This window comes from Oryzias latipes, chromosome 22 (assembly GCF_002234675.1).
Source record: "Oryzias latipes chromosome 22, ASM223467v1".
NCBI lineage: Eukaryota > Metazoa > Chordata > Actinopteri > Beloniformes > Adrianichthyidae > Oryzias > Oryzias latipes.
In genome coordinates this window covers 22,150,025-22,168,493 of record NC_019880.2, presented here as the reverse complement: position 1 = coordinate 22,168,493, position 18,469 = coordinate 22,150,025, and the positions used below count along the sequence as shown (strand labels likewise).

The 18,469-nt window shown below is 42.1% G+C and overlaps 1 protein-coding gene across 3 annotated transcripts in view; it reads left to right on the top strand.

The window, feature by feature from the left end:
• The window catches only part of slc4a11 (solute carrier family 4 member 11), a 144,791-nt gene that overhangs the window by 75,891 nt on the left and 50,431 nt on the right, over positions 1-18,469 (top strand). For all 3 annotated transcript variants that reach the window (XM_011490712.3, XM_011490714.3, XM_011490713.3), the window contains 4 exons: positions 5,861-6,070; positions 13,927-14,011; positions 14,696-14,821; positions 17,386-17,499. In XM_011490712.3, coding sequence (XP_011489014.2) covers positions 5,861-6,070; positions 13,927-14,011; positions 14,696-14,821; positions 17,386-17,499 — 535 coding nt within the window. The remainder of the gene's footprint in view (positions 1-5,860; positions 6,071-13,926; positions 14,012-14,695; positions 14,822-17,385; positions 17,500-18,469) is intronic.

Here is an 18,469-nt window from a genome sequence, read left to right as displayed (position 1 = left end):
ATGGTTTGAATATATATGTATGTATGTATATATATATATATAAAAACGCCCCTCTCACCCTCCGCGGGTGGTTTCTCCTCCAAGCTCGGGTCCTCTACCAGAGGCCTGGGAGCTTGAGGATCCTGCGCAGTATCTTAGCTGTTCCTAGCTCTGCGCTTTTCTGGACTGAGAGGTCTGAGGTCTTTCCAGGTATCTGTTGTAGCCACTCCTCCAACTTGGGGGTTACTGCCCCGAGTGCTCCAATTACCACAGGCACCACTGTCACCTTCACTTTCCAGGCTTTCTCCAGTTCTTCTCTGAGTCCCTGGTATTTCTCTAGTTTCTCATGTTCCTTCTTCCTGATGTTTCCATCGCTTGGCACTGCCACATCCACCACAACGGCTTTCTTCTGTTCTTTATCCACCACTACAATGTCTGGTTGGTTCGCCATTACCATCCTATCAGTCTGGATCTGGAAGTCCCACAGGATCTTTGCCCTCTCATTCTCTACCACCTTCGGAGGTGTTTCCCATTTTGACCTTGAGGTTTCCAGTCCATATTCTGCACACATGTTCCTGTGTATTATTCCAGCCACTTAATTGATTGATTGTGGCGCTCCATGTATGCTTTACCTGCCAGCATCTTCGACCCTGCAGTTATGTACTGGATTGTTTCAGGCGCCTCTTTGCACAGCCTACACCTTGGGTCTTGTCTGGTGTGGTAGATCTGAGCCTGTATTGCTCTGGTGCTCAGGGCTTGACCCTGAGCTGCCAGGATGAGTGCTTCAGTGCTGTCCTGTGCGCCAGCCCTTTCTAGCCATGGTACATCCCATCCAGGGGTTTGTCCTCCCATGAGGATCTATCTGTCTCACATATCTCAGATGTGATGTGAGACATATATATATATATATATATATATATATATATATATATATATATATATATATATATATATATATATATATATATATATATATATATGTGTATATATATGAAAAATTAAAGGGAACATTCCTAACACTCTACTGCCACCATGCTACCTCCACATGGGCCAGGGCGGTGGCTGACCCATGACAAAAAATTATCTAGTTGCCTTTATGCCTTTAAATTATAACTTTTAAACCTCACCGGCTGGTGCGCCATCAGCTAAATTTACAGAAAAACTGGCATTTAGGTGGCCCCGCGGTGGCATATGTGACTGTAGCTTTAAGGATGTAAGTACTGATTGGAATGGTTACTGTTCCTTTAAGATATTTTGTCCATCAATTTATCGTCAAGCCCTTTTGAAATATAATTTAGCTTTTTTAAAAATCTCTAAACGGGATATTGAGATTCTTTCACAGACATTGCTTTGAATTTTAAGATTTTTTTACTGTCTGTTTTAGCAATACGATCAATACTTACCGATATAAAAACAGATTTTTGGGTTTCTTTCGGGACACATTCAAGCAGTTTATTAGTATACCTCCTAGTATGTAGGTATGCAGGTTTTCAGCCTAGTCTGTCAATTCCCTAAAATCTTATACACTCTGGTTTTTAACTCAACCGTCCGTCTTTGGATTTCCCCTGAATGCGCGCCTTTGCACAGGCTCTCTTTAAATAAAGAGACATATCAGCATCACTCTGATTTCTACCCCCACCTCCAGCTGGAAAGCCCTCCTCCAGACCTCATTGCCCTTTTGATGAAGACGCTGCTGTCACCATGCTCATGCTGGCTGCATGTTTAATTTTGTGCACACAAACTTTCCCAGCGTCAGAGCGAGTGGAGGAACCCTGCTAATCAGGACACGCTCAGTAAAGCCAGTTAGGTTGTGTTTGTTTGGCTGGTGTCCATCTCATTTACTTTTTTTTTTTAGTGTTTCCTTTCTGTAATTACTGCTGCCGTCTTCCTGCCGCTCTCCATGTCAGCATTCAAAATGGCTTCATTAGGACATTTATCTGAGGCCAGAGCGAAGTGAGGAAGTCAGGAATTCTTTTGGTTGGTCAGTTGTATGTAATCCCGGTGAAACATTTCCCTCCCTTATCATTTAGCCAACATAACATCTTTCAGAGCATGTTTTCTAAATGTGATTTGTTTAAGGTTTTTGGGTTTTGAAAATGTACAGTTTAGATTAGTGCCCTTCTGCAGAGTGGCCTTCAAACTCATTCATGGAGCTTTAGTAAAAAACGTCTTCAAAAACATCTGTCTGAATGCAGCCGGTTCATTCTAACACAGGTCCTCTTGCCACTTATTGTGGCAAATTCTCTCTATATATAAACATCCATCCATCCATCTTCCTTCGCTTATCTGGGACTGGGTCGCGGGGCAGCAGTCTAAGCAAAGATACCCAGGTTTCCCTCACCGTGGGACATGCCCGGAACACCTCCCAGGGAGGCGTCCAGGAGGCATCCGGACTAGATGCCTGAGCCACCTCAACTGGCTCCTCTATAAACATTACAAAGAAAAATGTCAGACACACCTTATGAATGAAAATAACTTTAGGTTACAAAAAGAAACATGAAATTAAAATATGTAGCACCCAAGCAGATCTCCACACTACGTAGTTTGTCCAAGTGGGGTTACCGTAGTGTGACGTCATCATTAGTGTCAGGCCCCCGAACAGTTTTGGTACCTAAACCGTGTGAACGCCGTATGCTAAAAGTGCGTTTAGGAATGCCTGTTTAGCTGTGTCTAAGCAGCTATACACGCAGCATTGGCTGTGAGCTACAAAATAAAACTTTTGTTTGCCATCAAAAAACTCTACTTCCAGTACAGGTGGTGAATTTTTGCCGGGTGCCGCCTACATTTGAGGCCCCTGTACTTTAGCCTGCAGCTGTCAATGATGACACCATAAACATTTTGCCGAATATGGGTTACGGTAAAAGCTGCATCAGATGACAAGCGATATTCTTTCCAATGACTTTAGGACAAAAGCCATCAAACTGACTGTGTGAATGTTTTTTTTGTTTTAAAATTGCTATAAAATCCTCCAATTGGATCATGGATTAATATCTGTGAGCTGCAGAAGATCTTTGCTTTGTGACAGTTGGTCACCTTGGAGAAGAAGCCTTACTGCAGGAAGGACTTTACACTTGCAATGCAAGAACCAAAAGATTCAGTTAATCTGCTTGGCATGCGAAGCATTTACATGTTGTGATATAAAAAAGGCAAATGCACGAATGAAACCTACCCTGAAGCTGTGTGTCTGTGCAGGATTGTAATTACTGCCATGAGGCTGTTACTCCAGCCTCACTGACAGCTTGACTTCTAAGTGGAGTTGACAATAAAAAAAAAACAACAATCTTCAGTATCCAATTCTGCATAACAGTAAATTTTGTCTGTTTTGTGGGTTTTAGAAATCTGTATGCAAAACATTGATGTGCTGTGTTGAGCTTGAATGTGTTCAGCTTCAGCCTTAGTCCCAACTACACTTTGGGGCAAAAAAGGTGCAAATCTGTGCAAGGCATGCAGGTGGAACGCACAAAATATCACTTTCTGTCCACTCAGTGAACCTGTAGAGACTAAATGTTTATGCACATTTTTTTCCACGACCATGGGTCATAGCAAACACTCATACATCGCACAAGAGTGAGTTAGGGTGACGTTGGCGAGACGCAGGCCTGTTCTTCAGTCCATCGGTGCTGTTCAAGTGAAAGGTGTGTGCTCCACGCACACCCTTTGTGTGCAGCCTGACTGTTAGAAATGAGGAAATTAGACGATCAGAGCGTAGTTTGTGTAGACATTCTATGGACACATTTTTCTGTTTTTTATTTTTTTAACTTGTCCTGTCCAACAATCCAGAGGTATGTCTGAATAAACCCCTTTTGTAATCTAGCCCAAACTTTATCCATTCGAAGCATATTTGAATTTTTTTAGTGTGAGAACGGACGAAAAAGGAAAGGAGGGAAGGAGAGAGAGGGATGTTAGAAAGCCTAAAGCAACAAGTTGCTGGATGTTTATAATCATTACGGTCAGGTTAAGATGTGCAACACATCTAAAAGGGGCGGGGCCTGTCCACACACTCAAATGTTACAAACATACCTTTTGGCTGCAAATGTAATCTAATGTAAAAAGAAGGAGGGAGAGTGTCAAGTCATCCCTACACCAAGACTCCTGCCGCAGCGTCGGCCAAGACCACCAGATAGAGAAAAACGTCCCGCCGGGCAGTCTCATCCGCAATTTACGTGGCGCCCTCCACAGACGCTAAAGCAGCCACTGAAGATGTCTCCACCGCTGTCTCTCAGCTACAAACAGCACATCCACTGTCCCTTCAAACAATATTTGGAGACTTTAACCATGTCCCCCTCTCTGCTGCTCTCCCCAACTTCACCCAGTCTATCATAAGATGACAGTGGATTCATAAATGATTGTCGCAACACGAGAATCAATGAGAGTTTCACTTTGTGAAATCGATGAAGTCATATTCACCATTAAAAAAAAAAGAAGTTTAGAAAAAATTATCACAGTGGAAAAAAAAATGTATGTCACAGATTTCACACAGTCAAAATAGAATCAACACGAGCTTTTTATGACGACTATGAATCCAGTGTGTCTAAAGAGGAACATGTTGATTGTTTATTTAGAAAATGCATTTAAACACATTTTTTTCCTGCATAAATTGTTCAAACGCAATGCATTGTGGTCTATTTAAATTTGGACAGCACTAACAAATGGTAACAAATGTAGAGAAGGAATTCAGGCATAGCCAACAAAATTATGCACTTGCTGTTTGCCAACACAAAAGAGGCTAACAGCTCGTCATCCTTACCTCCACTGGGCAAATTTTGACCACATGATGGTCATCCTTCACCCCACACACACCCCTTCAGTGAAGAGGATGGGGAATCCTCTGGACACTTATTTTATGCGATGTTTAGTGCTATTTATGATCTGTTGTTTGGTAACAAATCAATGTCCACGTTGTGGGATCAATAAAGTTTTATTCTATTCTAACAGACTTGCATTCAGATGATCTTAACAGAGTAGACTGCAATGTGGAAATGTACACATTGTGCCTTTTTTTTAATATTTTTGATTTTTTACCTGTCAGTATAAACTTTTGACCCAACTTGGACATTTTTCTGCGAGTATATGAATTCCCAAGAAACATGTTGGCTAAATTTGCAAAGTTATTGATGGACATCATTACTTTCTAAAATAATTCAGTCAGCTGTTTACTTTGTTTTACGAAGATCCTCAGTGAGGAAACAAATGTTCTTTGTGCCAACTGCACATAATCCACATAGTGAAGCTGCTGTTTGGGGGAATCAAACTCCAAACTGTTCAGAGCACTGGTGGATGAGGGTTTGATCCCTGCCAGTGATGCTTTTGATTGCATGTTCTTAAATGGGTTCCCACTAAACCCAGTGGAGGGTTGTGTTCCATGTTGCATTACACAGAGAGAGCTTTTTAGATTTGTTGCAATCCATTCTTGCAGCTCTTTCAGCCCTGGTTTAAATTCAGTTACCGCTTTTGAAAAGCTTAAAGGATTAAGTTACTCTGTTTACCTCTGCTGCTGCTGCTGCTGAGCTTCACTATGTTGCTTTTATCACCAGCTGGCTGACAAGGTTTCCCTGGCACCATGCAAAGACATCATTATTATCCTCCTGTTGCACTTTATGATTGGTGACTGACATGTTGACAGTGCATAAAACATATAGATTTTCTCCTAAACATGCAGTGGAACCGCTTCGTGGATTTAATAACATTTTCATTAACAGGTGCTCTTTCTACTTAAATGGTTTAGATAACTCTGCTTTGTGACAATTTTTTTACATTCATTACTTTACTTTTTTACCACAGAAATAATGAAAACGGTGACACTGATGTTGTGAAGAAACATTTTCACGCTTCCTTGCAAGTCAAATCAAATCTGAGTTCCTAATTCAGATTTCTTTTGCAGAAAAGTACGAAGACGGCGATGGAGCTGGGCAGGACGTTTGCCACCCTCTTCTCCGACATCTCCTTCAGGCAGAAGCTGCTGGAGACGAAGACGCAGGAGGAGTTTAAGGAGGCGCTGTTGTTCCAGAGGCACCAGCTGACGGCAGCCAACCAGCAGCCCACCGCTCTGGGAAAGGAGGAGACGGACCCTCGCAGCCACAAACCGCTCAAAGTAGGACTCAAACGTTAAAGACAGCTTCAAAGAAATAGTTTTGTCTTTTAGATTTACATGCTTTTTCATAAAATCCACCCAAGAAGATTGAGGTTTTTGAATTTTTTAATTGTTGTTTAAAGTTGTTGTTTTTTTCTAGTAAACAAAACATAATTTTAATGTTGCAGAAGTTGCTAAAAATGCAGCTGAACCTTAAGAATATTTAGAAATCTTCATCCAATATTCTTGGATTTAATGCAGCAGTGAGAGGTTTTCTGGCGTCAACTTTACATCAGAGATGTGCTTTTTTTCAGAGCTCAAACTGATTATTGGTTATCAATAACCTTCATCTGGGTTCGATTTTCATTTGCAGTGAAAGTAAAATATTGACATCAATATTTCTAATGACAGAAACTGCAACACTTTAACTTTGTAGAAATCTTAGATTCAAAAGAAAAACTATTATAGCTTACCATCTGCTTCTCATATCGTATAGTCTGTAGCGTCCTCCTGTGTAATAAAACACAGCAGAGCTTTTTATACCGTCTTAACCACACATGTCATTCTACCACCATGGAATATTTCATATCTGTATTTTCTGCACCTTTTTATACCGTGGGAGATATCACAACCAGCTGCAAACTTTAACAATATGACGTTGTTACTGATGCTAGCTGTAGCTGGGAGATGCAGATTTTTAGGACTCTGGGAGAACTATGACTGTGTTTACGCACCTCCATTACGTAACGCGTGGCTGTTCTTTGCTGTTTCTCTGAGCTGAAAACGTTTCTACTCCTCTGTGTGTGTGAGGAGCCCCCTCCTGACCTCCCTACCCTCAATCATGCAGCTTCTGAGTAACCAATCCGATGGCACTGTGGGCGGGACTGCAGAGTGGCGTGGCTGCATCTGCGCCCAAATAATCAAGTTTGAAGTTGATCTTGGATCGGCTCACTGGATTAATCAAAAAGACTGATACCTAGGGGCGCAACGATTAATCAATTGATCGACCGATCAGATCTTTTTTAGGCAAGTTGTTAATCAAATCGAATCAAATTGATCTAAACCATTATAGGGTTTCAAATGAGATCGATCAAAGTCAAAATTGGAAAATACCTTTTGGATTGAGGTTCAGTACCAGGTATTTCTGTCTGAGTCACACTTGTTGAAGTGTTGGATAAAGATGTTCTGGATCTATTTGAGGTCAGTCAGTGAATCGGATCCAATCGGATTGTTCAAAATGAACCAATATTGACTATGAATCGTATCCATCCATCCATCCATCCATCCATCCATCCATCCATCCATCCATCCATCTTCCTCTGCTTATCCGGGACTGGGTCGCTGGGGCAGCAGTCTAAGTAAAGATGCCCAGACTTCCCTCTCCCCGGCCACTTCCTCCAGCTCCTCTGAGGGGACCCCGAGGCGTTCCACGGCCAACCGACAGACATAGTCTCTCCAGTGTGTCCTGGGTCTTCCCCAGGGAGGCGTCCAGGAGGCATCCGGACCAGATGCGCGAGCCACCTCAACTGGCTCCTCTGGATGTGGAGGAGAAGCGGTTCTATTCCGAGCTCTCTGTGGGGGACCGAGCTTCTCGTCTCATCGAGCTTCTGATCTCAGCTTCTCCTCGAATCGTGTCGTCACCCACAAATTATGATATGAATCAAAAGGTTAAAAGGAACCCACCTGGCTGATTTCTCAGTCAGCTCCTGGTATAGACATGCGCTCACAGTCCTGTTTGAAGGTGCATTGATGCTCGAGCTTCTTCATGGATGGCAGATCAAGAGCATCACTGAGGCTCCTCCATGTTTCACTGTCTCATAGAGGTGAATGGCAGCATTCATTCACCTCGTCTGTAAACCTAGAAAGCAGCTTTTTTGCTCTCACTGTGAAGCAGGAGCCACTCACTTCTGTGGCTCCCATGAGTTTTGTTCTCTTTTGCATGCACTTCGGTAGATATTTCCTTTCTACATTTAGACATGCAGCCTTTTAACACACTGCAGTCTTAATCCTCAGCGCCGTGACGAGTCTTTCTGCAGCTCCTCTGCAGCCACTCAAGGGCTTTTTGACATCTAGTCTCCCCAGGGCACGGTGGTGTGATGGTCAGCACGTCACCTCACAGAGAGGACGTCATGGATTAGATCCTAGCTGAGCTTCTCTGTGTGGAGTAAACAGGTTAAAATCAGAGATTCTCGCGTTTTTTTATAGAATCCCCAAACATTTCAGGCTCTGCCAAATGTCTGCAAAAAAGAACGGCTTGAGAACTTCTTTAATGTGCATTAAAGGCTTGCATGAACATTTACAAATGGACCCACAGAGACATGCTCTACAGATACGTCCACTCACTCATCCTACGAGGAATCAGGCTTGCTAACCACATGTGTGGGAATTCCCCACCTGTCCTGCTTCTTCTGCCGTTGGGTCTCTCTCAAGAGCCTCATTGTGGCTCTGTGAAGCTCCTACATGGGCAACCAGTGCAGTCGTGAAATGTTTCATACTCAGCTGTCAGCGGGGTTATAACAAAGTGGAAGTTATGTAGAACGACGGCTACTGAGCCGTGAAGTGTTGGAACACATGAACTGACAGTCAGAGGATGCTGAGGCTCATGGAGCACAAAGGTCACCAACAGAAGGAATCACTGCAGACCTCCAAACTTCATCCAGCTCTCAGATTAGCTCAATAGCAGCACATAGAAAGCATCATAGAGTCTGCCTTCACGCTCAAGCTGCTGCATCCAGTCATACATTAACAAGTTTGTTGCAAAGTGTCAGATGCAGTGATGTAAAGACACATGCTCTGCAGCGGTGAATCACTCTTTAACATCTGACAGCCTGATGGACGGGTCTGGGTTTAGGGGCAGCCAGAAGGACGATGCTTGGGTGACTGCATTGTGACGTGAAGTGGTGTGTGTGTGTGTGTGTGGTGATGTGTTTTCACAGGAACTGGGCTTTGCCCCAAAGTTTGGTGTGAAAAACCTTGTCTGACCCGCACAGAGACCTGACCTCAGACAGGAGACCTTAGGACTGAATTAGAGCGTCCAATACATCCGTCACGATCGACAAGTCGATGTCGCGAAGGAAATGTGGGTAGTTGGCGGCCATCAGATATATTCTGATACATACGTTCCTGCTATTGACAATTTAGGAGAAGTGGACCGAGCGAGTGTGATGTCACCCGTAGAAAATGGCTTCAATGAAATGAAGTCAATTCAGTCACTATTTTTCATTAACTGGACGCCACCATGCTGGAATCAGACGACTTCTACGGCAACCGCCCTCACCAGTGAGGAGTGGGCTCGTCAGAAGGCCACACCCATACCACTAGAAAATCTGTCAAACGTTTTGAACGCTCAAGGTGGGAACCGGCGGGTACTTTTATTGAGGCATCTGAACAGAAACATGAGGTTCATTAAGGAGAAGTAAAAAAAAAAATGCAACAGATCCCAAATTTTTCTTCTGACCAGTAGAATGACTGAGGAGCAGCTGTTTATTTCTCTACAGAAATCTATGGGATTTTGGCTTCTTGGAGCCAGCAGGTACTTCCTGTTTGGAACACGGGAGGTGGGGGGTGTCACTCAGTCCAGTTCTGTTATATAGTTATTGGTCATTGCACACGCATGTTCAACTACACTGAGCGTCCCGCTCTGCTAGTAGAAAGGGAGATATTCTTCTTGCTAAACGGAATGGGCGTTCGGCGTCAGACTCCTCGCCGTGGTTGTCGCTCCTACTGGGCCTCATTTTGTTTTTCTCCACTGGCCTGCGGTTTGTTGTCACTCAAAAACAGAACGGAACGCTTCTGCTGTCGGCACACTGCGCCTTGTGATGGAGTTGGCACGACAACTGCAAAAATACGGGTCCAACACAACAAGCTGTTGAAGGAAAAAATCGACAGAAGAACTTATAAGCAAATGACTTTCATATTTTTTTCCCAACATGTGAGATGTACATGCAAACACAGACAACATGTGAGATGTACATGCAAACACAGACAACATGTGAGATGTACATGCAAACACAGACAATATGTGAGATGTACATGCAAACACATACAACATGTGAGATGTACCAAAGTAACACAAGGAGGCATTTATAACCTCCTTCCCTGGAATTAGAAAAAACTTCAAACCTTTATCTTTGGCTGCTGTTTTCCATGAAAATGTGAATATTAGACTCACAAATAAAACTGTAAGTCGATTATTCACCTTTAAACCACTAAGATCCAAGTAAACACGAGCATACTGCTGTCTGTGAAACGTAGAAAGGAGCTCTTTCTCACAGAGTCGCATATTTCCATCCCAGTAACAAGTGCTGACATGAGGGAGCAGAGACCATCCTGGGTGGGGGTGGCTCGTTGTTTGCCCCCCATGACAGCTGGGTTGCGTTCTGCCATGAGGGACGACCATGTGGGAAGGCGGTGGCTGGCTCTGGTGCATTTGTGACGGGATCTAATACTTTTTGAGCTGAAACGCAGAAAAAGCTCAGTGCATCTGGAAAACACATTTCACGCTGCGGCCAATGCGCTGCCCAAGTTTTCCCTCCGCCCTTCAGCGGCAGGCAGCAGCAAATGGACAACGTGTTAAATCCCATCTGGATGACAAAATGGGGGCACTCAAGTTTTGTGCTGCTGCATCTAAAAAAAAAACCTTAGACGCACCGGAGCAATCAGTGCTAATAGGTAGACTAAAGCATCAACATTTGACTTAAAATAGCTTCAGCCTTTTCTCTTATGTGGTCCATAACATCATAACATGCCTTGTGGTTTGAAAGGAGGCTTTTGCAGGTGGATTGTTTGCTCCTCTCATCTCCAGCGCTCTCACAAACTTTCTCCATGTCTAACAGTTTCGCACCTCTCTGGCTCTCTTTTTCTGAGCTGTAACCCCGGCTCCTCCTCTTTCTCCTGCACGCCTGAGCAGCCTGGCTTTTCTCCCTCCCTGATCAATCACCATCAACTGGTGCCGGGCCTCCTCAGTGGTTAAATGACCTTACATCTCTCACAGTCCTGTCAAAACCCACCAGCAGTAACTGCACTCACACACACAGCCAGGGGGGACTATCGTCGACGCCGCAGACCGACATCAGCCTCCCAATGTGGCCGCAGTTGCTGCATGCAGGTAGATGAAGGTTTTCTGAAGGTGCCGCTCGCAGAAAAGGACCTGAATATTTACACCAATATGAATGGAGCCAAAGAAACGAAGGGTTACTCGCAACAGGTCAAGCAAACAAAGATGAGACTGAAGGAAAAAGAGCTTTGCACACGGTTTGCTCTCCTTTCCATTGCCTCACTCCTTCTTTCCCCTTTCACAATGAATGGAAAACAGGTGGAAACTAATTCCTCTCTGAGATGATTGTTTATCAAATCTGAGTCAAAGTCTGTGATTATTCGCCACAAACAAACACACTCTCAGGCTTCCTTGTAGTAATAAATGATTCCAATATGTATGGGGATTTAATGGTCAGCTTAGTTGAGCCTGCACGGAGAGAAGAGAAATTCAAATACCGGTACTCTTGTTTGTTGGGAAGCAACAAGAGTATTTTTTTTCTTTTTAACGTTTTTATTTTTGAGGAAAAACATTCAGCTGTCTAAAGCTGTTTTAACGAGGAAATGAAACACGGGGGGTAATTGGGCAACTTTGTGAGCTCAGGCAAAGCTTCACATTTGATCCCTGTTTTGTGTAATCTGAAGACTCATGCTGTAAGGGCTTTTCATGCCTCACCCTTTCACTGTCCTCATCCCAAACTCTCTAAAAATACTTTAAATCCTCCGTCCTTCGCTCCCACTTTCATCTCCTCTGTCAGTCGTCGTCCCTCTGACCAAACGGAGATCTGTAGTTAATGCTCACCTAAATCCAGCTCTGCTGACTTTGTTTTGGATTACACGATTTGGAGGCCTACCTCATTAATGCTGATGACTCAAATGATATATCAGAGAGCCCCATGTGGAATTACCAATGCCTCTGCTGAGTCATCAGGTGGGCAAGCTTTAATCTAAATGCGTTATTGTCCACAGCAGAGCGCAGCATATTAGAAAGTTCAGAGTGGGATGCAGCCTCAGGGCTTTCCTTCTCCTAAATTCATTGAAGTCGCCAAGGATAAGACAGGCTGTGTGAGCAAAACGCCAAAGAGCAGACGGGGAAACTCAAGGAGAGCGGCGCTCGGTGACAACAACATAATTCCGCCTTGTGCAGGTTATCTAGAGGTTTTAGAGGAAAATGTCTCTTTTATGCTTCTCTCCAAACAAATGGAGCCTCCAACACATTGAACAATGTCATCTGTTTACACACACAGTCCTTTTCTTTACAGTGGTAAAATATGCAGACACCATCTTTTTATCTGCTGATGAAATGTCATTTCAATGAATTTTATTTGTCTATTTTTTGGCTCTGTGACCAAAGTGAAATGTTGTAGTGACTCTGGCTGCATCCCCGCGTCTTCTCTGAGCTCACGCAGAGATCCGTCACCTACTTCTACTGTGCCAGCGCTAATTGACGCCGCCGCTAATTGGTCATTTCTGAGGCTGGTAATGAACGTCTCCTGTTCGGCAGAGGAAACGTTCTCTCGTGGGTTCTCATTAGACACACATTCATTACAAGATTCATTATCCTGTCAGCTGCACCTGATGACACTTTTGAAAGTCTTACAAATGAAACTTAGTCATACTATGAAGAGATTGTGTATTGTATTGTGTATTGTGTATTGTTTTCATTGAGTTAGCACAAATGTCAGAGTTAGCCTAGCTGTTGGCTCAACCGTAGCTACACCGTGTGTCACATCTGAAGCCCAAATGTAGAAGCGGTTAGGACAAGGAGGAGGATGTCAAAGATCAATTAGACCGGGGGAAAAAAGGATCAACATTTAAACAAAACAATAAATAGGTGGAAAGCGCTGTTGGATGCACAGATTTATGAGGCTCACCGAATTTTAAGGTGATTAAACGAGACAAAAGAGTCAGAGATTAGTCCGTCTGTCAGCTAGCTCCACAGAGAAAGTGGGTGTGCCTGTTTGCCTGGGGGCAGACTCTTCCTGGAAGGGGCGGTTCCACACTTTGTGATGTCACAATTTGAGGACCCCGTTGTTTTTATGGACTGGGAGGGGCTGGTGCTCAGAGAGCAGGTTTTTGGAGGAATACTCAGAGATGTGTGAACGGATCAAAATACAACTTTGTTATAAACTAAAATAAAACTTTGTTTTTTCTAGGAATTGATATTATAAAACACTAAAAAGCTCAAAGAGTGGATTTTGCTTGATGTAAAATTGTTTGACTGTTGACTCTGTTCTCGTCTTTGGACTCGTTGACTACAGCGGCCTTGAAGTGCAAATGACATCAACAAAATCCTTTACGCAAAAATGTATTAAAGATCAAAACGACAATTAAAAAAGCCAAACAAAAGATTGAAAAAGATAAAAACATCGGTGGGTATTATGGGAGATGACTGATTGGATAAAAAAGTTTGTTCACTTTCATGTTAGCATGACAACGTCTTCAGACAGAAAACTTTTCTTTAAGCTTCTGACCACAGACACTGCAACAGTCCAGTCTTTACCACAGTTCAGACAAAACATCCCTCTGTTTTCACTCTTCTTAAAAATTGAAACATCATTTCCCAATCAATGATGTCCCTTTTCCAGTTTCAGATTTTCATATTTTATTTTCATTTTTAGATTTGACTTTTGTTTTCCGGGGGGGAAAAAATCTGTTTTGGTTTTTGGAATTTAGTTTTTATTTCTAAAATATTGTGCTGTTTTTTCTTTGCTTTTTGTAATTGTTGTTGTGATCTTTTTATTTTTTTGCGTTGAGGGATTTGTTGATGTGATTTGAACTTAAGGGGCCACCGTAGCTGACAGAGCGAGCATTGCAGTAAATGTTAGTTTTTCTCTCCGCAGTGTAAAGATTTCTTCAAAGTGGGCCGGGGCATTTATGAGGACTTCTGCCGCCGGCTGCCGTTCTACCCCTCTGACTTCACAGATGGTAGGTTGGGCCTGGACCTCCACTGAGAGGGACTCATCTTCCTCATTATGCCTGACCGGCAGCTTCTCATTTATGTTTGCCTCACACACATCTGGGCTGCATGTGGGTCACATCCAGGTCTTGGACCTGGACTGCGGATGTCTCCCTGCTGCCACCTGCTTCCATATGTTCCCCTGTTTTCCAAGTCAAATCCCGTCCCATCTCTGAGCATCACCGTCACAGCAGGACGGGGCTTTTACTTTGTCATCCATCCTCCCTGAGTGCTCACATGTCCGCGGTGTAACCAAGTGAAGAGGACTACGTGGGTCGGAAGCGTGGGGGTTATCCCCGCCCTCTCGGCTCTCTCTGAGCTGCTAGACGAATCAAAATATCACACATCAACGTGAGTTTCACCCGATGAATTTTATCTTGTGAAGGTCACAGGAGCAAAATCATTGCCATCAGATTAGAGCCCAGTTAAAATGTTTTATTCTCCGAAATGAGTTATTCATCATGTGGGCAACTGCCCTCACAAAATGATGGATCACACAGAAGCAAAAATCAAATTACTCATACTTTTAGAGGGGCAGGTTCCACAGCAGCAGCAGCAGGGTTTTTACCACACGGCTTATCACAGAGCTACTGAACAATGAAGGTTGTTGTCATTTTTAAATGAACCTGACACTTCTGTTTGTCTCCTCTCAGGTATAGTTGGCAGTAATAAAACCTTGTTGAAGTACATGACCACAGCCATCTTCCTCTACATCGCCATCCTCCTCCCAGCGATCGCTTTCGGATCCCTGAACGATGAGAGCACCCGCGGCGAGATAGGTAGGAGCACGCACTCAGACGCAGACACAGGAGACGTTGGGTGTAAAACAGCTGTTTTACCTCTTTAACAGTCATCCCTGGCAGCCTTGTAGCACAGCAATGCCGTTCAGGAAAGACAAAGACGTGTTCGCCTTCTAAGGAGACTGAAATGAGGAGTTTTCTTGTTATGGTTGCAGAGGAGCTTTGATCAAAAAAAAAATCTATGGACACATTTTTAGAAATAATTCCCAGGAATTCAAAAAGAGAAGACCTGAGAGAAGAGTTATTTGATTTGATTTGAAATTGTTTATTTCAAGCAATCAAATAGGAATAATACACAAAAACAATACAATCATCAGTTATACATGCGTACAACAACTAATCAAACTTAGGATAATTAGACATATTAATAAATATTGCTTGAAAGGGAGTGGAAGGAAGCGAACTTATATAATCCCACCCCTGTTCTACCGTAACCATTTTATAACATGATTTATCAATATCCGGTTCCAAACGTTTATCAGACAGAATTAAGAATCCTGAAATATCAATAAAGCACATGACAAAGAAAATTACTTAAATTATTTTGTAAAAAATAACTTTTAGAAATCAACATGGCAATGAAGTATCCAAAATATATGCAAATTATGTTACTCATTGATATGATTAAAAAATAATACTATATCAGAAAAATATACATAACACTGTTTCAGGAATTTTCATAGCAAAATTTGATAAAGTATCAAAAGTTAAAAAAATGTGCAAAATTGTGTTACATTAGGAAAAATCATGTATCCATTTATCAATTTCTTTCGAGCAAGTGAAGTAATATCATTAAAAGTCAATCAATTTAACCATTTTCGATAATTGATTAATTATTTGTTTTATTTTTATTTTTTTGTATTTTTATTTATTCATTTTTTATGATAAAGTAATGCTGTGAAGTAAAATAATAATAATAATACTTGATATTATTATGAATATTAACACACTTTTTGAAAAATTGTAAATGATTTTTACATTTAAGAACAGACTCACTTTGGGGGGTTACTTTTTACATGTACACATCTGGACAGCACTCGGTTCATTATGATGCTGCCAAATCAGGGCCACGAGTTTTGAGAACCAAAATATAACAACTCGAAAATGGAAGCTGTTAAAACTCCAAATTCATAAAATCCACAACAGACTTTTTAAAAAAGGGGATGATGATTTCTGCTAGTCATTTCATTTTTTTTCTTCTGTTTTTAACAATCAAAACTCAAATTTTCAATTTCATATCTCAAATCACAGTCACCCTTCTTGTTCCTGTCCAGCCCGTAAATAAACTGCCACAACTGCTCCGTTCTGAGCTTCACTGTGGCAGGAGGATCCCGTCTCCACGGTGATCAAACTGAATTCATTTATTCATTAGTTCCTACTTTCTAAATATTGATTCAAATCAGAGACATATTTGCAAAACGTGAAACTCTTTATGTATGTCCACATTTTAAAGGAAAGTGCTCTAAATAAAGCTTCACAGCTTCACTTGCTTCAAAGGTCGGGACAGGAAGGGATGAGTTGTTGAGAGGTTTGCACTCCGGTGTTCTCAAACCATCACTCACTGAGTGAAAGAGGACTTGGGCGGCATGTTTCCTGACCACAACAGAGGTCCGTTTGGGACGTGCAGCACTGCCCAAAGCTGAGAGGTACATCTCAGCGGACAGACGTGAGTCACAGCGGGACGAGAGCGCCACGTCCAGATCTGCCGGGGAACGTGGGAAACGAGCGGATCAACACACATTCCTGCACGACGCAAACATGCATGCACCTTTTGCATGACATTTTATAAAGACAGGAGTTGTTGTTTTTTGTGTCCCGATCTGACTGCGGTTGGTGTGAGCTGTGCTCAGCGCTCCTATCTTGATGGCTGTTCTCTTTGAGTTACAAAATGTTTCAGGTTGAAGGTCTGTCATTGCCTCTCGCTCAGCTCTTCACGGGCCTTTAAGACACACAGCATTGCTGGTCTTTTTAATAGTAAAGTGTTTTTGTTTGGCATTATTTTTCTATGAAGATAGTTCAGATATGAGCACAGCAGATACATACGTTTGATGTGATACCATTTTCAATCCTTAGCTGTTTTTTTAAACTTGCATGTGTAAACATGTTTCGTAACCAGAGAATTTCTGCCTTCATTACGGTTTAAAATGGAGGTGAAAGTCAGACGTGTGTTCGTGCATCTAATATCCATCATCCTCATTTTTACCTAAGAAATCCATATTTGGGGAAAGATGGACTGAGCATGCTCACTTTTACGCCTCAGGTTTTTATGCAGAAATGAAGAAAACCCAGGATCACTGCAGGATTTTAACTGGTTCATGCATGAAAAGTAGGATTCTGTTCAGTCTTTGCTCCGCTCAGCCTATAGAGAATATTTTTATGAGAATGGCGGAAGATTACAGGTTTAATTCGCACACATGCGTCAAAGTGTCCTCTGGTGGAAGGTTGGCCATCTGTGTGTGAACGGGACTCTGACTGTAATGCGCTTGGTGCTGTACTAGTCTGCGCTATTTACCGTCTTCATTCTTTGGTTTCTGTTTACCCAGACGTTCGGAAAACGATCGTCGGCCAAAGCATCGGTGGGATCATCTACTCCTTGTTTGCAGGCTCTCCTTTGGTCATCCCTCTCACCACAGCACCTCTTGCCATCTTCATCAGTGGTAGGTTTTCCCTCCATCATTCAGCGCCGCTCTGCCACAGGGGACCAAAGTTACTCAGATGAAAAAGCAGTAAAAATATAGGTTTTAAGTGTCCTCATTTTAAATGTGGCCGATTGAAGCTGAATGTTGTGTACTTTTGCGTGTAATGTTTTGCTACTTTGCATTTGCTCCTTCTATTTATAGGAACACTTGTCCCCAACAACCATACTTTCTTGTTTTGTTGTTTTTCATCTAAATCCTCTTTAGGGCTGGAGGATGTGCAGTAGAAGAAAAAAATCCCTGCCTTTAATGCGGAGATGCAGTTTTAATGCCAGTTTTTTTTTTTCAATCATATAAAGAGATCTAAAAATTTTGTGTGATATTAATCAATGCCGCTAACAGTTTTGGAGTAGCAAAATACATATTTCCCAAAAAACTCATTTCAGTCTTGATGCACTCATGCAAAATTGAGGGTTTTTTTATTACTTGGTGTTTCTAAGGTTCCTTTTTGTGTATATGACTTGATTTTTGTGTCATTATGTTATTATATTGTTATTATGCTTTTTGAGGATGACTTCTAATTTTATTTTTTGATTTTGTTTTTTTATCTTTTCCTTTAAACTTTGAATCATTTTTGTGTGTGATGTCATTTCACAGAATGCTGGTGTGTGTGTGTCTTTGTGTGTGTGCGCTTGAGTGAGTCTGTGCGAGTTTTTCTTTTTTTTTTTAGTATTGCTGCTTCTTCTCGTCTACTTTAGTAAAGGACCCCCTTGAAAACATCTCGAAGGGCTTATCCTCATGTTTAAATAAGTAAAAATAAATATATATGTTCTTCTACTAAAGTTGGATAAATAATGACCGCTAAATAAATTACACTATGCTTGCATTTATGTTGTGTGATGTTTTGTTGTCATGCAACAATAGTACTATTTCTGTAACTTTATTTATAATCGAATAAACTAATGAATTAGTTAAAAAAAATAGTACAGTT